This window comes from Phyllosticta citribraziliensis, assembly GCF_038025025.1.
Source record: "Phyllosticta citribraziliensis strain CPC 17464 chromosome Unknown J3D65scaffold_7, whole genome shotgun sequence".
Taxonomy (NCBI): Eukaryota; Fungi; Ascomycota; class Dothideomycetes; order Botryosphaeriales; family Phyllostictaceae; genus Phyllosticta; species Phyllosticta citribraziliensis.
In genome coordinates, this window is record NW_027117344.1 from 137,402 (window position 1) to 152,442 (window position 15,041).

The following is a 15,041-nucleotide window of genomic DNA, read 5'->3' on the forward strand; positions in this document are numbered from 1 at the left end:
GCCCTGATCTCCTTTCGATTCAAGCTCGCGATGCTTTGTGCAGCGGCGGTTTCGAGGGGACTTTGGGCGCAATGACTGACACATTCAACGTGTCCTCGGTTCCCAAGAAACCGACCACTCTGTCCTGAAGCATCGCAGTGTGGTATCTTGCCACGAACACGAAGGAAGTGGCATCGTCAAATATGCCTGAATCCGTCAGCAAAATGTCCAAAAGTTTCAGCAATGTAAACATACCGCGCTGGCGGAGCGATTCAACATCCTCGCCGTAGCGATCGGCCAGGAGGGTCGAGGCGGGATCCATGATCACGAGCTCAGTCCTCACAATGGGACAGGATTTCCTGGAGACGAAATCGACCAGTCGGTCCGGCGTGGCCACCAAGATATCGCAGCCTTCGCGGAGCGTTTTGAACTGAGCTTCAAGGCTGGACGTTCCTGCTGCCATTGCTGTGCGAATTGGGCCAATATTCGCCAAGGACTTGAGGGCGGCGAAGGTATGTTTCGCCTGTCCCAGTCCTGGGCAGAGGATGATTGCGGCTGGCGTCCTACTCAGCTTTCCAGACCAAATCCATTCACCCTTGTTTAACCGCTGGTAGGCTTTACGGATGGCCAAGAGACAAGCCCCAAGCCTCTTGCCGGATGAGGGCTCGGAGGTTGCCAAAATGTTGGTCTTGCCATTCTTGTTCTCCCTGCTTCCTCTTTAGCTAAAATTCTTCATGTTTGATGTTGATGCTGATACTCACCGGAGTAATGCCAACTGAACATCGGTGGGGGTTTTGATCTTCATGTCCTCAAGATTCTGGCACACAAACCCGGAAAACCCGAAAGCATCCCAGCCTTTCGACGGCTTCGGACTGGGTGTTGGAAGCGGTGCACGTACGGCGGTCGGCAGTTTGGGTTCATTGCTAATTTTTGGCATTCTAGAACTGTCTCGGTGTCAGCCTACGTTCAGAGTTACGGCCACATGTCTTACATCTTTGACGGCAGGAAAAGCTTCGCAAAATCGAATTCTTCACGGACGGTATGCTTGATGGGTGGGCGAGCGTGCTTTGCTCCCAAAAGAAGAGGTTCATCCTTCATCACCGTATGGTGAAGGTCCTGCTCCATAGAATTGACTTCCTTTGAAACAGGTCAGCAAACCCACATACACTCTGAAAACAGACTCTGAACTCACTGCTGGCTTGTCCAAGGAAGGGGACCGCGAAATCCCAAGCCCTTCGCCACTGAACTCGTAGCATCTGAGGGCGTGATACTCCGAGTTGCAGCGCAGCCCATGGCGCACACACGCCATACAAATGACGAAAAGGCGGCCCTTCGACGCACAGGCACCGCAGCCCCAGAAGACTTGCTTTCCAGCGTGGTGCTGGAATGTCCGGACGCATCTCTCGCAGATCAGCTCCAAGGAGCTTCTCCCACTGACAGAGTTTTCTTCGGTTCGGAGGGCTTCTGACTGAACATGGGCGGCGCCCGGAGCCTTCGACTCTTTGAGAGTCATGGTTGCTTTTTTCTATAGGATCTGTGAGCACGGGTAGTGAATGGTGTTGAGAGACTTACCTCATGTTCAATGGAAAGAAGGCCATTCGCCTGCGATGGACGCTGGGCCTGGGGAACGGGCTGCAGATCCTGGGATGGCATTGTCGGGAATCGGTGGACAGGAGGTAGTTGTCGTGAGAAGAGGGACAGAAAGACGGGCTAGTCGAAAGGTTGAGAGTCGTGCTTTGCGAATCGTGAGTTGAAGGGTCGCAGAGAGTGAGTGGAGAAGAGGATGTGAAGGTTGTGGATTGGGGTCGAAAATTGGGGAGAATGGCAGTTGGTGGGTGGGTGGCGGAGTGGAGGAGTATGTTGCCAGGTCGAGCACCGTAAGCGAGTTTCTGGCGGCGATGTGAGCGCAGGCGCGGGTCCAATTGGGAAAGCGTAGGTAGAGCCAATTAACACTCCAGGTGGTGTTAATCTGCTCAAAGTAAATACCGCCACATTGACCCGCACCGCCTTCATCCCCAGCCACACTGAACCGCCTCTTGAATGATACCAGATGGGCGCTCACTCATCGAGATGTCTTTTCATTCCGCCCAGAGCTCCAGCTCAGTTGCTCCAATGGTCCGCTGTGGCTCCCCAAGGCGTCGACTTGAAAATGCCTCCTATACCTAGCCCTGCGCTGGACGCCAACCACCAATACGTGTTGCAAGATACTATACAGGGAGCTTCTTGGGTTGCCGCGATCCTCTTTTTTGGTGGGTTCATTATCAATGAGAAGCAACAGTTTCCAATATTGTGCTGTCTATTTGTAAAGCTGAGTATCTAACCACGAACCCAAGACTGCTTTTCCTTCCTTTGCTCTGAGTTTCCATGTCTACCTGTAAACCCAAGGTGGCTTCTTCTTCCCTTCTTCTTAAGTTTCTCAACACCAAGCAGTGAGCCTGGGATATGCTGACGGTGAGAGGATACTGGACGGAGGTCTTTCTGCGCGAAGACGTATTCGAAGGGAGTTTAAAGTTGTGTAAGAGCCTGCGTCGGCATGGTGATGTAAGCTCGGGAGACCTGCGGATGTCCACCTGACGACCATGCAAAAGAGAGGGCGAATGGACTAGGCCGAGACATAGCGGCGCCAGGTCTGACTTGGGGCAATAGTGGCACCCGCGTTGAAAAGGTTGATGACGGAAATGCGGTTCATCTGCTGCTGGCCCGATTGCAACAGATGGTAGGCCAAGTCGGGGAACAGGTGTTCATCCTGCTTCCTATAGAAAGCGATAGTTGCACCAGGGGGTGTCCGACTTGTCGTTGTTGGTTTCGCTTTTGCGTTCGCCGTCCTTGGGGCTATGCTCTGGGTTGTCGGTTTCGGGACGCTGGGGCGTGCGGCGCGAGCGTTCCGCGCCAGGTAACGAATGATAGGGCCATCACGCTTCGACGCTGTGACCTGCGGGAGAAAACCATGGATGACAAGTTCAACGTCCGACACCCTGATGCCGTTGGCGGAACGGTCGGTGGCGAGGATGACTTTGGCATCTTTGTTCTCGCAGCGGCGCAGAGCCGCCTCGCGCTCCGCGCTGGTGATGTAGTCGCCCTGCAACACGACAAGTCCCTCGGTACCCTGGAGCATGGAGCGCAGCTGCTGGATTTGGTGGCGATTGTTGGCGAAGATCATGGCTTTGCCGGTGCGGCGTCCAATGGTATCAATGGCCTCCCTGATCTTCTGGGTATCGACGGCTTCGTCGGACGCATTCATGAAGGTCATGCCGGCACGTCGCATTGTACCAGCCTCAGCAGACGCGAGTGTCGACACCACCAGAGACTCATCATCCTGCAAGAAACCTTCCACGTCATTGCCAAACTTTTTCGAGTAGAAGTTGCTGAGAAAGGCAAAGATGGTGTTCTCATCAATAATGTCTGAATTTCGTTAGCAAGTGATTCAAATAACGTCAAAGAGTCCGTCAAACCTACCGTTCCTCCAAAGGTCTTCCATGCTTTCACGAAAGAACTCACCAAGAAGAGCAGTGGCATGGTCCATGATGAGATACTCCGTGCCCGAGATGGGATAGCGACCCTTTATGACAATGTCAATGAGTCTTCCTGGCGTGGCAACGACAACATCGCAGCCCATGCGGAGCTGCTTCAGCTGGTATTTCCAGCCAACATCGCCAGTGACCTTTACCGCTCTGACCGGTCCCCCGCGAGTCAACGCCTTTAGGACTTTAAACGTCTCGGTGGCACGCTCGCGCGTAGTGCAGATAACAATGACAGTGGGCAGTGACTTGAAACGTTTGGCCCTCCTGCCTTGTTGCATGTAGCGCTTGTGTGCGAAGAGCACGGCCGACAAGCACGCCCCGACAGTCTTGCCAGACTTGTTGGGGGATGTCACCAGCGCGTCCGACCTTTTCGTCTCCATGATTCTTGTAGAGGTGTTAGTCCACAGCCGCTAACAGTAGTTTTGTTGAAATCACTCACCTCAGCAACTCCGATTGGGCGACTTTGGGCTCCTTGAGACCCATGGAGGCAAGGTTCGCAAGCATGTTGTGAGGAATGCCGAAGGTAGCCCAGCTGCTCAGAGGCTCGGGGGTAACCTGGGAGTGTGTCGCCGAGCCCGGGACAGAGGAGGCATCGGGCGTGTTGCTGGAAGTCTGAGAATAGCATTAGCCAATACAACATGTTTTGTCGGTTTCAGAGCTTACCTGAGCCCATCCGGGCCACAGATCATGGTCCGACTTGACCGCTGGGGACGGAGCCCGACCGCCAGGGATGGAACCTTCCTCATTGTGGAGCATTGTGGAGCGAAAATGCGAGAATGGAGGTCGATTTGAAGACGGAAGGTGGAGAGAAGAGTTGGGGAATGTTGTATGTAGAGGCACGAGGCGTCAGCTGGTCTTTGAAGTTGTGCGTGAAAGGGTAGGTTGGGGTTCAGTGTTGGAGGATCGGGGTGCGGAGGTTGGATGGTGGAGGAAGGGTGCCAGGACGAGCACTGCAGGCGAGATTTTGAAGGCGGTGCGGTGCGGGCGTGGGTGGTTGGCGCGGGTGCAACGAAAGGTGCCAGAATCCAGCGTGAAAGAATTAACACCGGCATTGCAATCGCCGCTTTTGCATGTTAACACCAGCGGCAATCTGCACTCATAATCCCGACCCTGGCCGGCCTGTCTTCCATCTTGCCCGCGGCTTTCGACGACGGGAGAAAACACAATATAATCGCCTACGTCTTTTGCTCAATGCTGATTTGTTTTATACGGTGACTTCAGCTGGACTGAAAACGGACGCGAGTAGCCGTGGAACAGGTAGGTGGATGTATTGGAAGACACCCAGGAGGCTCGTTGCCCAAGACTTTCAAGTATACAAGAAAAGATCTGTTGAATGGCAGCCAGCGCGGCTCTATGAGCGCTCTGTGGAGGGCTCACAAGGGCAGAGAAACGTGACCGAGCCCTAGAAAAGACTTAAAGAAGGACAAGAGTGATGCAAGGCAAAATCGACTCGCAATTACCGCGAGAAAGATCAGATCCAATCGAAGCCCACCGCAGCCGGCTGCAGAAACCGCGCGACACTCGATATCCAGCTGCCCTCCTCATTACCCCCGCTCTTCCCCTCCTCTTTCGACCGCCGCGTCAACTCAGCGTTGGTTTCGGCACTCCACAGATAATCGCTGTCGGGCATGGAAAACTGCAAGTCGGCAAGTGTCAAGAGCGGCGGCTGCGGTGTTGGACCATCGGCGGGCTCATCATGAGAAAGGAGCGGACAGCAGTGCCGCGAGACGTTGTACAGCGCGAGGCCGAAGCGCTTAATTTCTTCGGTGAAGGTCCACGCGTAGATGGGCGAGCCCGTGTCGCTGTAGTGTTGCAGCATGGTTGGGTAGTGAAACATGCGCTGGCTGCGACAGCTTTGGGTGAGCGCGAGTAGGAATGCGTATTCGATATCGGGGAGGGGCCGCTTGAGAGAGAAGGGAGAAGAGGAGGTGTCGTCTTTGATAAGGGCGAAGATGGCATTGAGGAGGATTCCTTGGTATGTACTGATGGGCCAGTGGGTAGCTGGTGCGGCGTGTGAGGATGAGAGGTCCCAGTTATCCTAGGACGGCGTGAGCGATGAGACACTTGAGCTGGGGTTTGGCTTTGTCATTCACCCTTTGATTGTGGATGGAGACTCGAAGTTTTTCATGTATCTCGCATGCCAATTTTTGAGTACACGGCTTCTCACTCACCCACAGCCCAATCATGAGGACTGACTGGACGAGAAACGGCGTTTCCTGCTCGGGGAAGAAGGTCGCTTTGTGGAGAAACGGCCATTTGGGATGAAATTTAGCAAAGTACGCATCAATGTACACCCGAGTGTCTGAACTCCCAGGCTCAATCTGTGCAGGGAGAGTTTGCGGTTGCTGTGGATGTTTTGAAGTGGATGCCTCGTTTCTTTCTGGTTCTGGACTTCTGGACCGTTGTCGTAAGGGAGCCAAAGAACATTGCAATCCCCGTTCAAGACATCCATCACAAGGAGCGCATCCACGGCATGATGCCTTGCGACCGCGACAGTTGGTACAGGCCTTGAGTGCTCTGGCGCGGCCGACATCTCCGCTGTCGTGATGCGATTTTGCATGCCGACGCAGCGTGTCTCTAGTACTTTTAGCAACTGTTCTTTTGGACGATGTTTGCTTCTTACTTTCGAGGAAACGCACGATCACAAAACGGACAGGCAAACAACTGTACATTCAAGTGTTGCGTTGTGTGGCGGTTCAAATGCTCTCGGCGCGCGTAGCTGGCCTTGCAGCGGGGAAACGAGCAGTAGAATCGACCACCCATGGGTTGTTTCGGAGTGGGTCGAGAGCCGCCTTGACCGATACTATGGTTCCGGACCAGGTCCATTGTGGGTGCAGAAAAAGATGAAGCAGTAGGTCCAGTGGCCGCAGGGGAGCGAGATTGCGTAGATGGGATGCCGGTGGGATGCCGGTGGGATGCCGGATGGCTGAGTGGGATACCGGCGGGATGCTGTGGCACGGGTGGGAGACCGGGATCAGCTTCTGACCAAACAACACGCCTGCGCCGTTCCGCGGCCCATCCCGCCGAAACCGAGACCGAAGTCGTCAAGTTACCACAGAATGTATTGGCCAAGTTGGTGACATTGATTGTATCGTACGTGGTTGTGTACAGCGAGTCCGCGCTGTTCTTCGCAACCGGTCCATTCTATTTCACCAAACCAGCTTCCTTCTTCTTGTCTAGCGCTGCTTCCTTCATGAATGGACTCCGGTCCCGAATTTGTCTTCCGTAAAGCACCAGCACAACCGGCCCAAACGTCAAAGCAAGCGCGACGAATCCGAGCAAAGAGCTGGCCCACTGATAACCCAGGTTGTTGTACATGCTCTGAGCTGCAAGAGGAATAAAGGCTGCCAGGACGTTTTCTCCCAGAGAGCAAGCCGCAATAGCGCTCGCCGCGTATTTGGCGTATGCGTCAACAATGTAGTCGCAGGCCCCGATGATGACAACCGTATTTCCTGCGCCAACCATGGCGAGCCCAACCGCAGGCGCAATCCAAGGCAGAGTCGGATACGCGGTCCATGCATACACAAACATGCCGCCCGTCATTCCAAAAAAGCCTGCAACGATGCTCATGTACAGGCGCGCCTCCGGGATCGGTGTCCCCGGAATTTCCGTGTTCCGTTTTGCTGAAGCAAAGTACAATCTGGAGTTTCCGAGCGAGACGACCAAGCCCAAAAGCTCGCCGACAACAATGGCAGACTGGAGAAAGCCGGCCTGCACTGGAGTCCAGCCGTAGAGGCCGGCAAAGACCTGTTCGGTTGATTGAGTGAAGAGGTAGATTGTGCCAATGACCAAGCCGTTGATGAGTGTGCAGACAAAGGCAACAGGCTCCGTGACAAGCATGTAAAGCGGCCGATTCAAGCTCTTGAGCACCACCTCCAGGAGCGGCGTGTTGCTGAGTTCTTCTTGGGTGTACGCTTCCTTTCCCTCTTTGCGCAACTTTTTCGCGCGGGCAAGCAGGATGACGCTGTTCCGGGTCTCGGGCATGAGCATCCAGTAGAGCGGGTAGAGCGCACCGCACCAAATGAGCTGACAGTAGGAAATCCAGCGCCAGGAGAGGAATTTGAAGACTGAGGCTCCGATGACAGGTCCCATACTGCTGCCGGCGAGGTAGACGGCGATCCATAGGCTCATAGGCAAGGTCCGGCTGTGTTCGTCGGGCCAAATGTTGCCAATGAGACTCGACCCGGAGTTGGCGATGATGGAAACACAGCCGCCGCAGAAGAACCGCGTGACAATCTGGAGAGTCAGACGCTGAAAACGATTGGAGACCTAGCACTCACCAAGGTTGCAAAATTCTGGGCGACAGCCTGAGGTATAAGAAAACAAAGAAAGACTCCATAAGTACCCAGAAACACCCGGCGGAAGCCAAAGTCTTCCATGAGCGGGAGAATGGTGAATGAAAAGATGGCGGCTCCAAACGCCCATGTTGTGACGGGCCAATACGAGTGGGGAAAGTTGGCCTCGCTGACGTGGAAACGCTCGTCGAGAGCTTCATGGGCGACGGTAATGATGGTTCCGTTGAGCATGGTAGTAAAAGTCGCAATCAACGAAACGGCGGTGATGGCCCATTTCTTCTTGAATGACCAGTTGAACGGGTTTCCTGGGTCGTTCGGACCGTCCCAGTCGACAATCCTGGATTCATGGTTGCGAGAGACATCTGTGCAACATGAGCACGAGCGATTGCGTGGGACAGGGTAAAGTACCAGAGTCTTCGGGCAGCGTGGCGGACAGCGTTGCCAATGGAATGGTTTCGGTGAGGGACATGGTGTTGTTGCAAGCGCTCCGCGGAGAAACGAGAATGATTCAATGACGTCTCGCAAGACAACCCCAACCCGATCGATTGAGCTGTTTTAAGCGCGCCAGGAGAGCTTGGAGAGTGCTGAACTTGACAATTGCAAAACGTTTGTCATGACAGCCGACAGCGAGTCGCAGTGGAGGCCGAGCCGGCGGATGTGGGATGCCGATCCCTGACCCCTCGCCTATGACCTATGACGTGGTTTGTCATCCCTACAAACACGAACCCTCTGCTTCCACATCATCAACAGCATTGTAAGCTACAAAAGCAGACTTTGGCAATGGATTTGATCGCAAACCAACGTGTCGACCTCCGAGAGCTAGGCGACATGCCTATATATACGGAACCTGTTTGCCGGAGGGCTTCCATCATCAGCAAAAGAGCAAACAGCAATCTCCAACATGTCGGCACCCAACAAGAGTCGCCTCAATATCACGCACATCGGAACGGCCACTGCCATTCTGGAGATTGACGGCGTCAACTTTCTGACCGACCCTTTCTTCTCTCCCGCAGGCAGCGCCTTTGACCTTGGCTTCATCACCCTCAAAGTCGACGAAGATCCTGGGCTCGGGCTTGACAAACTACCTCCCATCGACGCCGTCCTTCGGAGCCACGAGGACCATGTCGACAACCTCGATGAGCTCGGCCGGCGCCTCCTCGACGGCCGCAAAGTTCTGACCACCATGGACGGCGCCAAAAACCTCGCGCCGCGCCCCGCCGTCCGCGGCATGCGTCTATGGGAAACCATCACCGACTACGAGGTCGGTGGCAAGCGCTTCACCGTGACGACCACGCCTTGCAAGCACCTGCCGGGCGGCGAGTCGACTGGTTTCCTGCTGCACCACGACACGTTTGGCTTTACCGACGGCAAGCCAAACGCCATTTGGTTTTCGGGCGACACGGTGTGGATTCCCGAGCTGGCCGAGATCCGCAACAAATACCACGTCTTGGTCGCTGTGCTGAATCTTGGCGGAGCTCACGCCCCTAATGTGCTGGATATGGAAGGCCCAGAGATCAACATCACCATGGATGGAAAGCAGGGTGCGCGGGCCTTGCGCGAAACCGGCGCTGATGTCTTGGTTCCAATGCATTTCGCTGAGTGGGGCCATTTCAAGCAGCACGGAAAAGAGCTGAGGGAGGCTTTCGAGGCCGAGTGTATCATGGACAAGGTCCGCTGGCTCACTCGTGGCAAGCCGGTGAAGATATACTAGGGAATCCGTACTGCGGCTGTGATTTTCCTGTAGTCGGGTCGCAGGTCAAGTTGCGAATTTCAACGTTCTTTGCTTCTGCTTTTGTCGCGTTCTGTGTGAGCCTTCATAGTGAGTTGGGCCAGCCCTGAATACTTCCGGATTGTGTTGTGTACAACTAGCTGCCCGCTGAATCCAGAAGAGCATGGAATGTCTGAGGCACCCACCCCAGGCGGAGGGCAGTATCGACGCTGCGGCGAAAGATAAACCCATTCGTATAATTCCCTCGCTGTCAGCGGGATGTTGAAAGCGGGAAAGCGGGCCAAACGACGTGTTTCCTGCGCGGAAGATGTCAACAGAAGAAGCCGGAATCTAACTTTTGTCAGCGTTCTTGTAAAGAAAATGGACATTCGGGTAAACCCGCACAAGAACAAGATAGCAGCAGCTCAAACAGTACCTTTCATGGTATCTTGCACCACGAATTGGTGGTTAAGCGGCCATTTTAGGGCCAGGTAGGGAAGGGAAAGTAAAGTGAGCGGACCATTCGAGCCACTGAACCGCTGAGCAGCATTTCAAGACACTTCGACTGGCGACTGTGTGCCTCACATTCTCATTTGATATCATTCAAGAGACCGCTTAGTGGTTCGACGTGCGGGCGGTGCGGGAGCAGTCAGGGCCGTGTTCACTTGGGGCCGCAGAGGTTCAAAATAACACCTCCAGTGTCAATTATGGCTCTACGCTTTCCCAATTGGACATGCGCTTGCGTCTACGCCCGCGCCGCCTCCAAAATCTCGCTTACGGTGCTCGTCCTGGCACCCTACTCCATCCACAACCCACCCACCAACTGCCATCCTCCAACACCCGACCTCAACCACAATCTCCAACCTCCAAGCACAACACCCAGCCGACGTCTCGTACCTCCGTCCGCATCTTCTGCATCATCATCTTCAACTTCTAGTCTCCGCTCCAACAACAACCTTTCCCTTTCCCTTTCCAATCTCCTCTTTTCACAATGTCTTTCTCCGGAACCCCGTCGTCTGAGCGCCGCTATGTCTTTCCTGCTTCCATCAAGGAGGAGGATGGCACGGTCCCTTGGTTCGGATGGGAAGATGTAAGTATATCAGATCAAAACACGCTGCCTGAGCTAACACATCTTCCAGGACTCCAACGACGTTTCGGTAAAAAGGGAAGATTTGGGCTCTGACGCTGAATCTTCTGACGCGGAGAAGGAGGATCTTCCTCTCTGGCCTGGATGGGAGGAGGTAAGTTCTGAACGGAAACACAATCACGTTGCCCGCGCTCACACATCTCTCAGAACACCGCCAACAGAGCAGTGAGAGACGATGCATCCAGCACGTCTGCCCTTTGGTCCGAGTTGATGCGCGCGGGGGAGCCTACTCCTGCTCCCGGTCCTACTCCGAGGGCGCCCTCTCCACCACCAGTACGTCCCACCGCTTATTGCGGGTGGGAAGATCTTGGACTTCCCGACTTTCTCCTCACCAATCTCAATTGGTGCCTCTGGGACGAGCCCTACGTCGTCCAGGCACAGCTACTGAGGTGAGTACCTTGAACGTTAAAGGATTCTCGCCACGAAGTCCCATGCGTTGGTGACCGGAGACCCGGAGTCGGGCAAGACGGCCGGCTTGTGCTTGGCTGCGATCACCTTCGCCCACCAGCAATCCGGCCTGGAGCCAAAGAAGACTTCCAGAACGTCTTCGCCTCCAACAGTGATCATTCTCTGTCCGACAGGGAAGCGCGCTGTAGCCACCCATAAGGCCTTGGAGGATTTGGCATCCCGGGGACCTGTCAAGGTGGGAGTGGCAGTTGGTGGTGAGGATCTGAGCCCCCAGCTTCGGCAGCTCCAGCAGGGCTGTGATGTCTTGGTCGCGACGCCGGGACGTCTGGTTGACATCGCGTCTAAAGGGCGCAACAACCCCGTCGCAAAGTCCAAATTGTTCATTATGGATCACGCCGATGCCCTTCTGGGCGATTTCTTCCGCGAAACAACGAAGGAACTTTGGACAAAGGGTAAGCTCGTGAAGCTGTCTAATCTTGAGTAACTTGCTAACCGAATCCAGGTATCGTTGACCCAAACACTGTATTCTCATTCGTCGCCAACGCCTATTCTCGGCAGCTGGAGGATAAAGCGGCTGAATTTCTGGGCCATGACAAGACGTTCTCGGTGTCCACCCTTGCTTCCTTGCCCAAGGCCAAGAGCTCATCGAAGCGAGCGGGCATGACCTTCCGGCAGGTCTCAAGTGTTGTTGCGAACATTGACGTCGTCAAAGGGTCTATCGAAAGCATTAGACCTACGTATCGCAACAAGGTCATCATCTTCGCAAACTCCGATTTGCAGGTTGATGTGCTTCGCTGGGAGCTCCGGGGAATCAAAGGGCTCGTCTTGCTGTGGGGCACTGAATCTCAGCAAGGGAAAAAGGAGGCCCTTGACCGGTGCCATAGTCAAGAAGCGCGCGTCATCCTCACGACAGACGCTTCCGCCGAGGGGTTGAAAATCTCTGGCATCGGACATGTCGTTCATGCCTGGCTTCCCCGTCGTGTGAAGGAGTCGCCGCTCGAGTCTCCCTTCAACAAATTTCTCTTGCGTAGCGCACGCGCCGCTCGCCCCGGAGTCCCAGGCTCGGTCCTGGCCTTGTACAGGAAAGATGACGGCCACCTGTTCAGAGATCTGGCGTTCCACCTCGTCCGGTCTGGTCAGCAAGAGCTGAACAGCAAGGACATTTTGAATCTGTTCAAGTCCACCGCCATGATCACACCCAGTCAGATCTGGCGCCGCCACACCGCAGAGTTGTGAGCCCTTCTGTCCTGTCTCCTCTCTCTTTCGTCCAGTCGTTCAGCATTTTGCGGTGTCCTCCGGACATCCGCAGGTTTCCCGACCTTTCGCCTCCGCAACGACAGACATCAATTTGTACACCATCAGTTTCGTCTCGACAAAAGCTCTTCGCGCTCCGAACGCAGATAGACACTCTAATACGCTGCTTTCTGTCAGCTCAGGGAACCCACTGGCCACTCGTCCCAGGAAACTCACCGCTCGTCATTCAAGGGGCTCAAAAGTAATGGAGGAAGGTTTCAGGGGCATGGGTAGCTAGCTTCGGGAAACAGGCAGCACATGAATCAAATCTGCTGCTTCTCACTAACGATTGACCTGTGAGATGCAAAAGTAACATCGCAGTCCACACCAATAATGACAATGCAAGACAAGCTGGCGGTGTTCAAGCAGTCTGATGTCCGATCGAAATACAGTTTGAAATCTTCCCGGGGTCTTGTCATTGCTATATCCAGCTCTTTCAGAAACGAGCCCAAACCATTGCAAAAATTGCGGCAAAATCCTGCTTGTGTGACGTGAAGCCATCCATGTTCGAAGTGTGGTTTGTTGTTGGGAGAATTGGACACCTGCAAAGGGGGGCGGAATAAGTGTTAAAACAAGGGCCACAAGGCTTCGTTGTGGATACATTCACGTGATATTGTTTGGCCATTTGGCCGCTGTGTGCATAACTTCTGCTGTTCGGCGCAGATATCAAAAGTACAACGGTACGCTCCCGACGCGTTGCCCGGCACGTCACTCGCTTAAACCGTCGCCGCTTGACAACAACCTAACTCCCCAACTCCAACCCACCTCGATCCTCGACCACAACCCCAACCTCTTGCCTCTCCCTACTCCACTGCTTGCATCCTTGCTTTTTCCCTTACAAGCAAAGTTGAGTTCAAGCTTACCCGCATCGCTTTCCGATGGATTCTCCGCCGGAACTGCTGCCGCTCGGCCACCAGTCTGCTCCGCAGGCAAAGGACGAAGGCGTTGAGCTGTCTCCTGAACGCGCCACCGTAAGTACCGCAAGGAAACCCCAATTAATACCCGCTCACAAACCTGCAAGTCCACCCAGAAAAAGCCCGTCGAAGCCGGAGTGTCGAGCAAGTCCCAAGCTCACCCGGCGACCACGGCCGACGCCACGCCCGACGACAGCACCACTTCGGAGACGCACTCTAACGTCTACTCCAAGCCGCCGCAGTTTTGGAGGAGATGCAACCTGCCCGAATTCCTGCTCAAGAACCTCGAGCGCGTGGGTATCAGCGGGCCCGCCGCCGTCCAGGCGGAGCTGCTGAAGTGAGTACCCCCATGACTTCAACCATACCGAGACTTGAAAGCTGACGGATTGGAACAGGACTCTCGGCACGAAGAGGTTCAACATCCTGGTCGCCTCGGAGTCTCCCGCGGACAAGAGGTTCGCCGTGTGTCTGTCGGCGCTCTGCTTCGCCCAGGACGAGCGCAAGAAGCGCATGCTGAAGAGGTCTTGGAGCCCTGCGAAAGGACCCGCCGTGGTTTTGCTCTGCCCGACCAGAGAGCACGCCTTCCAGACCTTCAATGTGCTGAAGGCTCTGGCTCACAGGAGCCCGCTCAACACGGCGTGGGCGTACGGCGGCACTCCCATGGAGCCCCAGATCCGCCAGCTTCGAAAGCATTGCGACGTGCTGGTCGCCACGCCAGGCCGCCTCATCGAGATAGTCGGCCGCTACACGATCGCCGAGGTGGGACTCGTCGTCGTCAACGAGTCTCAGACGCTTCTTTCCCACACTTTCCATGGCCAGATGGAAGAATTGTGGAGGCAAGGTACGTCTTCCACACTCTTCTGATTCTGTCAAGCCGCTTGCTAACAGCCATACTAGACATTGTCGACGACAATACTCTCTGGGCATTCACCTGCAACCGCACCACGGCGGCACTGCAAGCACGCATCACCTCATACCTGCGCGACAACAACCTGGTAATCAAGCACCCACACCCCGCCCACAACAACCCGCTCGCCATCTCCGTCTCCGAGTCCATCGTCCCTCACGAGCCGCGCAAAATCCGGGCCTTCGAGATCGTGCAGCACATCATCACGACACTGGCGAGGCCGCACGCGCGCGCCCTCATCCTCGCCAACAGCGTCGCCGAAGTGGAGATGCTATACCCGAAGCTGCGCTGCGTGGCCGGCCTCGTCGTGCTGCTGGGCACGTACTCGGCGCGCGAGCGCGACATGTTCCTGCGCGCCAGCGGGCGCGGCGCGACGCGCGCGATCCTGACGACGGACGCGTTTGCCGAGGGGCTCGAGTTCGACGGCGTGCGCTACGTCGTGCAGACGTACCTGCCGCGGAGCGTGGCGGCGTTGGAGAGGAGCGAGGAGGAGGACGAGGTGGCGCGTGTGCAGAGTGGCGGACGGGCGCCGGCCCGCTTTGGCCGGTATGCGTGGACGTTGCTGTACCGCCAGGAAGACGCGAGCGGGCAGCTGCCGCGGTGGCCCATCGTGTCGTGCAGTAAGGTGCTGGCTATGGCGCCGAAGAGGCAGTGGGGAGGCAGGTGAGCGAGGGCGCTGCTTGCTGCTTTGTCTGGGTACTGGTCTGGTTGACTGTGCCGGATCGTGAATGCTCCATGCACGTACGCAGACGCTGAGGAAGAAGGTCGACGAAGCTCAAACGAGGAAGAGAGTGAAGGAAAGGGAAGAGCTAGATAGAAAGAATGGCCAGTAGGAGGGCGGGGTGACAGTAGCCCAAAAAACCTATAGC

The 15,041-nt window shown here is 55.5% G+C and overlaps 7 protein-coding genes across 7 annotated transcripts; 3 read left to right on the top strand and 4 right to left on the bottom strand.

The window, feature by feature from the left end:
• Nucleotides 1-19: 19 nt before the first annotated feature.
• J3D65DRAFT_668264 (P-loop containing nucleoside triphosphate hydrolase protein) lies at nt 20-1,632 on the bottom strand (the record flags this gene model as incomplete). The annotated part of the gene is made up of 6 exons (XM_066803103.1): nt 20-186; nt 235-686; nt 741-923; nt 971-1,116; nt 1,172-1,504; nt 1,552-1,632. The coding sequence occupies 6 exons, from the start codon at nt 1,630-1,632 to the stop codon at nt 20-22; spliced, it is 1,362 nt and encodes a 453-aa protein (XP_066654198.1).
• Nucleotides 1,633-2,286: 654 nt separating this feature from the next.
• J3D65DRAFT_388959 (P-loop containing nucleoside triphosphate hydrolase protein) lies at nt 2,287-4,406 on the bottom strand. The gene is made up of 4 exons (XM_066795833.1): nt 4,164-4,406; nt 3,940-4,112; nt 3,436-3,884; nt 2,287-3,381 (listed from the first exon to the last, which is right to left on the bottom strand). Exons 1-4 carry the CDS (start codon nt 4,254-4,256, stop codon nt 2,582-2,584), a joined length of 1,515 nt encoding a protein of 504 aa, XP_066654199.1. The 5' UTR covers nt 4,257-4,406; the 3' UTR covers nt 2,287-2,581.
• Nucleotides 4,407-4,542: 136 nt separating this feature from the next.
• J3D65DRAFT_388964 (C2H2 type zinc finger domain protein) lies at nt 4,543-6,485 on the bottom strand. Its single transcript, XM_066795835.1, has 3 exons — nt 6,124-6,485; nt 5,594-6,077; nt 4,543-5,538 (listed from the first exon to the last, which is right to left on the bottom strand). The coding sequence occupies exons 1-3, from the start codon at nt 6,324-6,326 to the stop codon at nt 4,972-4,974; spliced, it is 1,254 nt and encodes a 417-aa protein (XP_066654200.1). The 5' UTR covers nt 6,327-6,485; the 3' UTR covers nt 4,543-4,971.
• J3D65DRAFT_388963 (major facilitator superfamily domain-containing protein) lies at nt 6,486-8,480 on the bottom strand. The gene is made up of 3 exons (XM_066795834.1): nt 8,204-8,480; nt 7,781-8,157; nt 6,486-7,736 (listed from the first exon to the last, which is right to left on the bottom strand). Exons 1-3 carry the CDS (start codon nt 8,262-8,264, stop codon nt 6,645-6,647), a joined length of 1,530 nt encoding a protein of 509 aa, XP_066654201.1. The 5' UTR covers nt 8,265-8,480; the 3' UTR covers nt 6,486-6,644.
• J3D65DRAFT_388967 (putative Zn-dependent hydrolase of the beta-lactamase protein) lies at nt 8,362-9,535 on the top strand. The gene has a single exon (XM_066795836.1). It carries the CDS (start codon nt 8,697-8,699, stop codon nt 9,504-9,506), a length of 810 nt encoding a protein of 269 aa, XP_066654202.1. The 5' UTR covers nt 8,362-8,696; the 3' UTR covers nt 9,507-9,535.
• A 959-nt stretch (nt 9,536-10,494) lies between these two features.
• On the top strand, nt 10,495-12,573 carry J3D65DRAFT_659009 (P-loop containing nucleoside triphosphate hydrolase protein; the record flags this gene model as incomplete). Its single annotated transcript, XM_066802553.1, has 5 exons — nt 10,495-10,593; nt 10,643-10,744; nt 10,798-11,039; nt 11,062-11,510; nt 11,561-12,573. The coding sequence occupies 5 exons, from the start codon at nt 10,495-10,497 to the stop codon at nt 12,292-12,294; spliced, it is 1,626 nt and encodes a 541-aa protein (XP_066654203.1). The 3' UTR covers nt 12,295-12,573.
• Nucleotides 12,574-13,229: 656 nt separating this feature from the next.
• J3D65DRAFT_603594 (P-loop containing nucleoside triphosphate hydrolase protein) lies at nt 13,230-14,839 on the top strand (the record flags this gene model as incomplete). Its single annotated transcript, XM_066798220.1, has 4 exons — nt 13,230-13,322; nt 13,382-13,602; nt 13,661-14,106; nt 14,163-14,839. 4 exons carry the CDS (start codon nt 13,230-13,232, stop codon nt 14,837-14,839), a joined length of 1,437 nt encoding a protein of 478 aa, XP_066654204.1.
• Nucleotides 14,840-15,041: the final 202 nt, after the last annotated feature.